The sequence below is a fragment of the Mus pahari genome, chromosome 21 (assembly GCF_900095145.1).
Source record: "Mus pahari chromosome 21, PAHARI_EIJ_v1.1, whole genome shotgun sequence".
Lineage (NCBI taxonomy): Eukaryota > Metazoa > Chordata > Mammalia > Rodentia > Muridae > Mus > Mus pahari.
In genome coordinates this window covers 24,127,228-24,138,921 of record NC_034610.1, presented here as the reverse complement: position 1 = coordinate 24,138,921, position 11,694 = coordinate 24,127,228, and the positions used below count along the sequence as shown (strand labels likewise).

At 52.8% G+C, this 11,694-nt stretch overlaps 1 protein-coding gene across 1 annotated transcript in view; it reads right to left on the bottom strand.

The window, feature by feature from the left end:
• Nucleotides 1–235: 235 nt before the first annotated feature.
• Rab44 (RAB44, member RAS oncogene family) overlaps nt 236–11,694 on the bottom strand; it is a 34,305-nt gene continuing 22,846 nt past the window's right edge. Inside the window, exons 8-14 of the mRNA XM_021221836.2 lie at nt 10,916–11,109; nt 8,445–9,877; nt 4,423–4,504; nt 3,783–3,897; nt 3,115–3,216; nt 1,835–1,911; nt 236–1,030 (exon numbers count right to left, since the gene is read on the bottom strand). Coding sequence (XP_021077495.1) covers nt 940–1,030; nt 1,835–1,911; nt 3,115–3,216; nt 3,783–3,897; nt 4,423–4,504; nt 8,445–9,877; nt 10,916–11,109 — 2,094 coding nt within the window. The 3' untranslated portion in view covers nt 236–939. The remainder of the gene's footprint in view (nt 1,031–1,834; nt 1,912–3,114; nt 3,217–3,782; nt 3,898–4,422; nt 4,505–8,444; nt 9,878–10,915; nt 11,110–11,694) is intronic.

Genomic DNA, 11,694 nt, shown 5'->3' with positions numbered 1-11,694 from the left:
ATGAGCACCCAGTGGCTCCTGAGTATCCCAAGTTTCGGGGCAAGCAAGGAGCAGGAGCCTGGTGCAGCCCTCTATAGAGGGCCAAAAGGGCTTACCAACGACTGTCAGAACTATGCTCCTCTCAGGATTGAATTCAACAAGGAGGAAATCTGGATCAGAGTAGGGAAAGCAAGGCTGGCACAGGTGTGGTGGGACCTGACCGGATGTGTGACACCAGAGTCGACACCAGAGTCTCCCTGCAAGATTTATTTCCTTCTCCACAATCCCACCCCCTGGTTGTACAAGACATCCCCAGACACTAACAAAACCCCAAAAATATTCAAAAGGAGAGTAGCACCCTCCCCCACGTGTGTCCTGCATCCTGGATAGTTTTTTATTATCAACCTAACACGATCTAGAATCACCAGGAAATTCTTAGAGACTTGTCCTCGCCAGCCCGCCTGGGCATGTCTGCCGGGTACTGCTTTGCTTGATGATTGATTCAGGAGGGTTTGATCCACTGTGGGCGGGCGGTACCAACCCTAGGCAGGTAGACCTGGGCAATCTATAAAAGCTAAGCATTAGCCAGTGTGTGAGCCAGTAAGCAGCGATCCTCCGTGGTTCCCGCTTCAGTTCGTGCCTTGACAATGATGGTCAGCGACCTGGCATAAACTGGAAGAGCCCTTGCCCGCCTCTGAGCTGCTCTTGATCAGTCTTTACCGTCGCAGAAATGAGACTAGAATACCCTACCATCTCGCCACTTGGGGTGAACGAAAGACTTGGGGACACTTTGCTTGTATGGAGTTTTCCTAGATCTGTCCTGCCATCCACCCCTGGCATGTTTGCTCAGTGGAGCAGAGGTGACATTGTCCCCTGCAGGGTTTCTCTGTCCCAGCTGTGTCTAAGAAGCAGAATGGGAGCCACGGGAAGAGTCAGTCCAGGATCGGACCAGGCTGGTGATCAGCGGCAGCAGCCAGCTCTCTTGGTTGGCTGCGGGTGTGTCACTTCTGCCAGTGAGGCTTTCAGGCGGTCTTTTTGCATCTTAAGTGACCTGTGTGACAATGTCCCCGAGTTATTTCTGTTATGCAGCATGGAGGGCTGGGGGTGGGGGAGTGGGGGGTGGGAGTCTCTCACCCCTCCCCCACCTCTATGCTCAAGGCAGTAGAAAAACGGAACTGGGATATTGTGTCTTTCTGTCACTTTTTCTGGCCCCCTGAGTGCCAAGCAACATGTGTGGGCAAGTGGACATGTGCACATAAAATCTCACTCCAGGGCTTGAGCCTGAGCTGAGACCTAGGTCATGGATGGACATTGTGTTCCCTTGAAAGCCCAAACTCAAGGTGAAGAGCAAACAGGAAGCTGGGAAGGTACAACAGACGATCTCTAGTAAGGGCCACACTTCTAACCACATGCCAGCCATGCTGGCAGACTGCAATACCCTTCCCGGCGCCCGTCTCAGCCAGCCACTGAGCACCCAGTGAGTATGAGGCACAAAAACAGTGGTCTAGAAAGTCACAGGCCTGAAACGGGAGGGGGGCGGGAGGAGGGGGCAGGAAACCAACTGAGTGTAAGGAGCGGCAGAGACACACAGAGAGATAGGAGACAGAGACGCGGAGTCAGAAGGAAAGGCTCCACGGGGCAGGATGGCCTTGCAGATAGCGCCGCTATTCGCGCAGTCATGAAAGTCACTAGAAGTCTGGGGCAGGAAGTTTATAGGCAAAGAGAGGGTGCGAGACAGCTGTGAGCACGGAGCACAGGGTCAGAATATGGGGTCTGTAACCAGGGTCTTCCTTCACCACTTCCTGGAGAGGGGCAAGGTTGCCCCTGAGGACTCTGGGTATAGGGAAGCACTCACCGAGCTAGGTTCATCATGGGCTCCAGGATATTGTGACCCAGGGCCGCGCTGCACTCATCGAAGGACACCCCCAGCTCCTGCAGGCACACAGAGTGCCTGAGAGGCCAGGTCCAGCTCTGCCGGCCCTCGCCTGCCACCCTCATTCCCTGGCTGGAGCTCGGCCCACCACCCACCCTGCATGTGCAGGACACAGCTAGAGACTGTCCCCCAGACTTGGAGTAGAAGACATACAGACTGCTCAGTTTGGAGAAACATGCAAGACCTCTCCTTAACACGCAGGGTTTGTTTGTATGTTTTTTTCTAAAATACTTCTGGGCCTCACCTCCCTTCCTACAGTCATGGGATTTTGCTGACTTGAAGCTAGGGAGCGGGTTAAGGAAGCATCTAGGTTCCTGGTTCTAACCTGCATCTCACTACGACTATTTCCAGTAAAAACCCCTCACTCGTCTGCTCCAGTGGGAGCCACACAGAGACACTCATGGTAATCGCTGGCCTCTCACACAAACCTCTGAGGTGTAACTGTGGCGCTCGGCCGATGTCCTTTATAAATAATACTGTAAGGAATGAATAGTCTCCTGCCAGCGACTGAGCAGATGTCTGAGGGGAAATGATCTGTGCATTTTCTACCCTTAGTCCTCAGTCTAGTAGCAAGATTAATTCTCGGAGAAGGAACTCTCAAAGGGACAGACTACTGTTCCAGAGCGGATAATCTGCCATCTTGGGGCCACAATGGCGAGTCATAATCATGAGAAATGAATCAACAATGAAGCTTAGCTAGAATCCTAAGGACTGTGTCAGGGGCGTGGCCAGGAAAAGAAATATATATATATATATATATATATATATATATATATATATATATATCTCCCTGGCTTTTCTAGTATGTGGTTAAATCTCACTTATAAATAATAGTATCCCTGTCTGGCAGCAAAGCTTTTGATGTTGCCTTCCCAAGGAAAAACATTTGAGTCTTAAAATAGAATAAACAAGAAGGGAGTATGTTAATTAGAGACCAGAGATAAAATTAAGACTTGATTGGGGATTTCAGTGATGCTTTTAAAACTGTTTTTACTCGGAGAGGTTTTTCACGTGGGCTGGGGGTGCGTGGGAATCTGCTAATTCCACACAGCGCTCAAGATGGCGCCTGCCGGGCACAGCCTGGGTTTGACCTGCAGTGGCCGAGTGATCAGGTACAACCATATCTGTGACAGCCAGGCCTCTGCCACAGGCAGGCACGGGGTGTGCGGGAAGCCCCGTTTCCGCGATGTCCCGGTACTCACCTGGGCGAGTCTTCTGCCAGCTTCAGTGGGCACCTGCCTCTCCTCCTCACAGTCCATCTTGTTTCCCAGCAGGATCATGGCCACCCCCTCTACACCTGCATCCTGCGCACAGGATATGTGCTGTTAGGTGGGTGCCAGCCAGCCCCAAGGTAGAAACTTCTAGAAGTTTCCAGACGCCATCCTCTCACCTGGACCCTCTCTTTTTTCCTTTCTGCTTACAAAATAGTTCTCCTGCTTTCCTGGCTAACCTCGTGGGCACCTCCCCCTGGAAGCCTTTCTGGATTGTTCTGCCCACCCTCTGGAAGAGCAGAGCTGAGCTGTCTCTCTAGCCCCGTAATTGCTGAATCCACAAATCAGCACAACTCCCTACAGAATCCAGGCACAAAGATTAGGTACGTGGGGGACGGAGCTAAACGTCGATAATGGGAATCCCACCTAGGAGACAACCCAAGCTGCTAGCAGGAGCTATACGGTGTGTTTGTGGTTTCTCTATGCTACAGGGCTCCCAGTCCATCCACCCACGCATTCCTCAGCCCACTGGTGGTGTCGTTCCTAAGACTACTGTGGCATTTGTAAACCTGGAGGAAGGAGGAATGTGGGTGGGTGGATTCCAAGCTTCCTCTGGGTTCCAAAACCTGAGGCCAGCCTGCAGTCCCGAACAGACCCACCTGCAGACAGTGGAGCCAGTAACGCACGTGGGTGAAGCTCTCCTGGGAGGTGACGTCATACATGAGCACCACCCCCTCTGCCTTGCGAAGCAGCTGTCGTGTGAGGCTGTGGTACCTGCCCGAAGGGTCTGCATGAGGGCACGGCATCCAGAGCCGGAGGACACACACACACACACACACACACACAGTCGTATCCTAGAGGTGGACTTTGATGTATTTAGGGGCCACTTAGGGCATCTCCCATGTTTTGTGACATCTGTAATGAAACCTTGAGCGGTTGAGTCTGCTTCATGGATGAGATTATCCCTAGAACAAGTTTCCAGAAATGGAATTTCAGAGTCAAACCTCTGTGCCTCTTAAGTTTCTATTACTGTGGTCCGTGTGTTATATAAAAGACCTGCAGTCCAGGAGGTCGGTCAGGGGAAAATCACCCAGCGCCCCCCCCCCCCAGGACTGTGCAGAGAAGGCACCTGAGCTCACAGCCTCCCCCCACCCCCTGCTTCCTGATTCCTTGAGTCTTATTGCTTCAGTGGGGACAGACCTTGTCCCCAGTCTGTCACCCAGTTTGTGGGCCACCCTTTCCTCTCACACTCTGAGCTCAGCCCAGGTCCCTGACCATTGGTGGGGACGGTCTGAATACCTTTCTTGTCCAGCTGTGTCCCACAGCTGCAGGGCGAAGGTTTTGTTGTCTACCAGCAGGTTTTTGACACGAAAATCCACCCCTAGGACACATAGAAGAGACAACCCAGGACAACTAACTCCAGATGCCCCAGGTATGTGCCCACTCCCAACCCCAACCATAGAAGGATGGGAGCCATGGTGCCGGGCTCCTCTCTGCTCTCCAAAGAACCCCACAATCAAGCCCTACATCAAGCAGCCTTCCCAAGGTGCAGAAAGGACCCACGGGGTCATGCTATGTGCCCTGGGCCTCTCGGGCTAGTCAACCAATCAACTACCCCCTTGAGTCTTTCTTTCTCATCAGCAAGGTGAGAGTCAAAAGACCCACAGTGAAACTGCCTCAATGCTCTGCAGGTCCTGCTGGGCACACCCAGGTGGCTGCACTTATCCCCTCCACAGTCTCTGCAGTCCCAAGCCCCACTCTTCCTGTAGCCAGAGCTGCAGACACATCCAGATCCTGGAATAAGGAGGTGAGAGAAGATTCTGTGCCCCTTCCGGTCAACCTCCCACCTGTCTGAAGAAGCCTTCTGGATGTGGGCAAGAATTGGGGGGAGGGGAGGCTGGCGAGATGGCTCAGCGGTGAGGAGTCCTTCCAGCTGCTGCAGAGGACCTGAGTTCAGGCCCGAGCGCACACATTACACGGCTCACCAGCACCTGCAGCTCCAGTTCTAGGCTATGAACACCTTCTCTAGCCTCCACAGGCACCTACACTCAGATGTGCATACCCAGGGACAAACACAGAGACACTCAACAAATAATAAATCTTTAAAAGAGAGAAAATAATGAACGGGCGGGGGTGCTATGTCCTTGTCTACACCCCCTTTCCTGCAGGGCCCACGGCAGTCTGGCAGCTCCTGACATCCACAATGTGGGTGACAGATTTCAATGATGACCCCTGTAAGTACAGGCTGCTATCCCCAGTGGTTCATACAGGCCCCTAGTCTCCGCCATTCCTGCCACTGCTATCCACCCCCGCCACTTAATTTCCGCCCCCTCAACTACCCTCAAGACACTCCAGTGTGCCACAAAACTGTTCAGCAAAGCCACAGAAACCATCAGATACGCAGCGTTTGGTCTACTGGTTCAAGGGGGCAGGCCACACACATCCACAATAGTCAAGGGCAGAACCAGGCACAGAGAGGCCAGGCTTTCCCCGGTGGGGTCTAACCTTTGAGGTGGGGCAGGTGGTGAGCAAGGGCCAGAAGCCTCACTAGGATTCAGTTCTGTGCCACCAGGGGGGACCACATTGAGAATCACACATGAAGAAGTCAGAACACCTGGTATCTGTGTCCCCAGCCAATGACCTCGAATGAACTTGGCAAGAATCATGACTTTCTGAGAGGGGATGGGATGGGGGGCCCTGGTGGCTACAGGTGCAGGCTTGCTCTGAGTCTATGCTCTGGAATTGTGTGGAACTGACACACAGAGACCGTCAGGGGGCTGGAGAGATGGCTCGGGGCTTCAGCACTTGCAAGCCTGAAGACGGCTTCAGATACCCATAAGCCAGCATAATTGCTGGGTGCGCGTGGCAGCCTCCGAAGGAAGAGACATTGGTGAGCCCTGGATTTGATGAGAGACTCTGTCTCCGTGAATAAGGCAGAAGAGGCCTGGAGGACCTTTTCCAAAGCCGTGTGCCTCCACACGCACATGAGTGCACTCACGCAAACACGCTAGAACCCCAGCCTCAGGGTGGTAGGAACAAAGACAGGCAGATCTCTGTGCATGCGTCTCTGTGTACTCCATCCCTGTGAGCACCAGAGCTAAACCTACGTTAAACTCTCAATAATCTGCCTCCTCCTGAAAGCCATTCCCATGGCAAAGTCAATCATCGCACCTCCACCTGAGTGGAAGTCTCGGACCAAGCCCCTGAGTCTGTTCCCGCAGAGGCTGACAGATCTTTCTGCCACAGGATAAGAAGAAGGTGTGTAGGTAGTTTTGATTACAAACCTGACACCGTTTAGAATCGTGGCAATGGAGTCTCCGTGAGGAACTGTCTACAATAGGTTGGCCTGTGGGCATGTTTCGTGAGACACCATGACCAAGGCAACTCTTCTAAGCACAACATTTCATTGGGGCTGGTTTACAGGTTCGGAGGTTCAGTCCATTATCATCAGGGCAATAGCGTGGCGGCATCCAGGCAGGCATGGTGCAGGAGAAGCTGAGAGTTCTACATCTTCATCTGAAGGCTGCTAGTGGAAGACTGGCTTCCAGGCAGCTAGGATGAGGGTCTTATAGCCCATACCCACAGTGACACGCCTGCTCCAACAAGGCCACACCCACTCCAACAGGGCCACACCTCCTAAGAGTGCCACTCCCTAAGCCAAGCGTATGCAAACCATAACACAAGGGCAGAGAAACCCTAGAGCCTGACCCAGACCCCTGGGGAGTCTTAACAGGGGAGTATTAAGCTATCTGCTTGGCACTGACTCTTAATCAACCTGGAACCTGGAACTGACATAGGGACACACACCACGCCACCTCTGACCCCCCTTCTAGGAACCACTAAACTATCACGGTCAAATATTGACTTATCATGCAAGAATGATGGCTAATATGGATTGAGTGTACCACACAAGCCAGGTGACATGCATGAACCTGCAACCCTGCAGGAAGCAGAGCCTACTCCCATCTCTGCTCAGAAGACGTGGGAACTAGAGAGAGCTGGACCTGAAGTGTCCAGCAAAGGCCCGTGGACTTATGGCTCTGTGCCATCGGGAAGTAGCAGAGTTAAAGGGGTGAGGCCTGTGGGTTGGAGAGATGGTGCAGCAGTTAAGAGCGTTCCTGCTCCTCCAGAGGATGCAGGCTCAGCTCCCAACACCCACAACTGTCTGTAACACCCTCCTGTGGCCTGTCAGGCATCAGGAACACCCCACACATCAAAACTTAATGATAATAACAATAATAAAAGTTGAAGGCATTCAGAAGGCAGAGGCAAGCAGATCTCTATGAGTTCAAGGCCAAGCTGGTCTACATATTAAATTCTAGGACTATAGAGAGAGACCCTGTCTCAAAACAACAACAACAAAACCAAAACCATGAGGCTTGGCTGGCATTAAAGTCTTTGGTCATTAGGTACATGCCTTCAAAGTGCACTGTGGGACCCTGGCTTCAGCTTCTTCCTTCTCTACCCCCGCCCCCAACTCCAGCCCATCTTGATAGGGTCTCATGTAGCCCAGGCTGACCTCAAGTTTGGTAAGTAGCCAACGATGACCTTGAACTTGTGACCCTCCGTCTCTCTGCCTCCTGTGTGCTAGGATGACAGCAATATAACGCAGTGCCCAGGACTTTATGCTGGAAAAGCCAGTGTTTTACCTCTGGGGCTCCTCTCTCTCTCTCTTGCTTCCCTGCAGCACAATGTGGCTCCAGTATGTGTTTCCCACTAGGATACACGGCTTTGCCACAACCCTAAGGCAACAGGATCCACTATGAACCAAGACCTCCCAACTCTTGAGCCAGCCAGAGTTAAACCTTCCGGCTTTATAAGCCAATTGCCTCCGGGAGTTGTGACACAAAGCAAACAGAGTTCATAGCCCCAGTAAGTGGTAGTGTTAGGATTTGAACCCACACCTCTAGGGTCCTAACTTGCCACACTCTGAATATATTCTATGTAAGATACCCAACTTGTGATCTCCTGCCAGGGCATGCAGGCAGACCTGGGGCATGTCATGAGCACATCCAGCAAGGCGCTGTAGGGAACGGCCTACTGTGTGGGTGGAGACTGGCCTGTTCACACTCTACTAACACCAGGACCTAAATTGCACGGTGCTTTGCACCTGTGGTGCATTATAAGCTAACTAGATCAATGCAGGGAGAGCAAATTGCCTGTAATTAGAGGCGATTAGCGAAATGCTAAGATTATGCCCATATAAAATAATGCCTCATGAAGGCCTGTGGCCAAGGCAGAGCCTGCACCTTCTCCTGGGATGGCTTGCTGGCCCTGGCCCAGCCTCTTCTCTCCATTGCTGCCTCCCCACGGGGCCTTACCTACAGTGGCCGTCAGCCCAGTAGCGAAAGCATCATGATGTAACAGGTGTAGGAAGGAGGTCTTGCCCACACTGGAGTCCCCCAAGAAGATGACATGGTAGAGGTAGTCAGGGTCAGCTTGAGGTTTGCCAGCAGTGAGGTCCCCAGGGGAAGAACTGGGTTCAGCCTCCTGTGAGTCTGTTCTTGGGTCCTCCGGCCTGCTTTGTGCCTCTGGCTCTGAGGGCTGAGGGGCATCTGACTTGCTCTCCACCTGAACAGGCATAGACACGGGCCCGGGCTGGGCTTCTGACTCAGCCAGGGGTGGGAGAGTGTGTGTGGTCTCTGGGGCTCCCACTGCAAGCCCAGCCCCAGCCCCCAAGATGGGAGAGCCCCTCGGAGGAGACATCTGGCCAGGAGCAAGGACTTCCATCTCAGCAGGAGGCTGTGATGTGTTAGGCAGGGGGTCATCTTGTTGGGGTGATTCCGTGCTCCTCAATTCCAGGCCATGAACCTTACTGGCTTCTGATCCGGGGTCCTGCTGACCTCTCTCTCCTAAGTTTCCTTCCTCAGGCCTGAGCTGCTCCTCTAGACTCTGGGGGAGGTGGGTAGGCAGGCTATCCAGACGAAGGACTTGGCCAGGGGCTTCTTGGGACCCCCTAGCATGGCTCTCCTGCCTAGCCAGATGAGCCTCATCCTGCACTGGTCTCTCTGGGCCTACTTGGTCCACAGACTCCAGGCTCAGAGAAGGCTCTGTGGCCCCCTCAGGGAGAGCTGTGGCTCCCTGAGACCCTAAACCCAGCTTCAGGTCCTCTGTCACGGCCTCCCTTTCTATGGACAGTTTGGCTGGATCAGGTCCAGACCAAAGGCTCTCGTCACCCAGATCTGGCGTCTCGGTCTGTTTTCTGGGCTCGGCTGGGGACTGAAGAGAAGAGAGCCCCTGAGGAGGGGGCTCAGCCTCAGAAGCAAGCTGACCTCTGAAAGCTGCTTCAACGGTCCCAGACTCCCCGGTCAGGGCTCCTGGCAGGCTCCAGAGGAAGGGGCCCTTGGGTCTGGCGTCTGAGTCAGGGGAGTTGCCAGGCTGCTTAGGACTGACACCCTGTTCACCCTGTCCCTTGGGGCCCTCTACCCCTTTTCCATCTCTGGCACCACCAGGAAGCGCCTCAGGGGAGCCTCTTGGACCCGAGTCTGGATCTGAGGCTGGCGCCTGAGGAAACTGCAGAGCAGACATCTTGGAAATGGAGATCTGTCTCACAATGCGGGGAGTCTGGGGGGCGGGGGTGCTGCTCGGGCTTGGGGGTGGGCTCCAACAAAGGCGCAGGGTTCTGTGGGACCGGTCTTCAATGCTGCTGAGGAACTGGTCCCAGTCGTCATTATTCCCAAACAGCTCAGGCAGTGGGGCCTCCTCTGTGGGGACAGCCTGAGGGTCTGGGGCCTCCTTAGTTGCCCTGGGGACACTGGGAAGGAAGGGAAAAGTGAAGGCTGAAGGAGTACAGGTTGGTGGTATCCCCCAAATCCTGGTCGCATGACCCCTCCCGTGGCTAGTTTTCCTCTAAGGGTAGCTGAAAGCACCCTCATCCCACTCTACCTCAAAATCCACACGAAGCCTCACCTCCTCTAGGAAGCCTGCCCTGACCACGCAAGCCTTCTTGCCCCTGAGCTGCTTCAAACAGAGCAAGTACCTGACTGGCTGGGAGCTGTGTGTGTGTGTGTGTGTGTGTGTGTGTGTGTGTGTGTGTGTATCTGTACATGTCTGTGTCTGTATGTATGCCTGTATGTGTGAGATATGTGTGTGTGTGTGTGTATATATATATATATATATATATGTGTGTGTGTGTGTGTGTGTGTGTGTCTATGTGTGTATGTATCTGTACATGTCTATATCTGTATGTATGCCTGTATGTGTGAGATATGTGTGTGTGTGTGTGTGTGTGTATATATATATATATATATGTGTGTGTGTGTGTGTGTGTGTGTGTGTATGTATGTGTCTCTGTGTGTACCTATTTATGTGTGTGTGTTTCTGTGTCTGTATATATGTCTCTCTGTGTGTGTGATATTATGTGTGCATTTGTGTATATGTGTCTGCGTCTGTCTGTATGTGTGTATATGTGTTTGTATGTGTCTATCTGTCTATATGTGTGTATATGTTTATATGTAAGTCTGTGCATGAGAGACATTATGTGTGTGTATGTGTGTGCATGTATCTGTGTGTCTGTGTGTGTCTGTATGTATGTATGCATATATGTGTCTGTGTGTCTGTGTCTGTCTGTATGTTTGTATCTGTTTATATGTGTATGTCTCTGTGTGTATCTGTGTCTGTGTGTATTTATGTGTCTGTCTGTGTATGTTTGTGTGTATGTGTTTATATGTGTGTATCTGTGTCTCTGTGTGTGTGTGTGAACAGAAACCTAACCGGCTCCATGGAGAGCAGCCTTTCCCGGCTCTGAGGAGTCACTGCTCTCTACCCTCATCCAGAGAGGGTGGTTACTTGCCTTTGCTCTTCCTCTATCTGCCAGGACACTCTGCCCCTGGTCCTGGCAGTATCCAACTGTCCTCTTGTCACCTGCAGCTGTCCCCGCACCTCTTCTAGCTGCCCGGCCAGGTCCCGCTCAGCCTCCCGGAGCTGCAGGTTCTCCTGGCTGGCCTCTTGCTGTGTGCTGCTGAGGTGGAGGAGCTGAGCCTCCAGCTGTGGAGGGCAGAAGAGAGGAGGAGAGGATTGGCCAAAGCCCTCCAAGACTTTGGCGAAACAAGGATGCCCTGTCCCCTGCCCCCGCGGCCCAGGTCCTGGAGACCCAACTTAAACAGTCCAATTGGAGGGGAGGTCGCCTTTCAAGCATCTAATTGCTGCCTTCTATCCCCCACAGTGAGACCTGTGATATATGGGGAAAATACCACTATCAGAGGACAACAGATCCTCGGCCACGCCTACCTAGACTGTAGGGGCTTCTGACCCAAAGGTAATTCAGAAGGTTCCAACAGCCAGAGCCCACAGAGCAGAGCACCACCCAGCAGGCTCTGACATGTTAAGAAACTGCTGGGGATGTGCTGGAAAGATGGCTCAGTGGTTAAGAGCACTGATTACTCTTCCAGAGGTCCTGAGTTCAATTCCCAGCAACCACATGGTGGCTCACAACCATCTGTAATGGGATCTGATGCCATCTTCTGGTGTGTCTGAAGACAGTGGCAGTGTACTTACATATATATTATAATAAATCTTAAAAGAGTAAGGGCTAACCGGGCGTAGTGGCACACGCCTTTAATCCCAGCACTC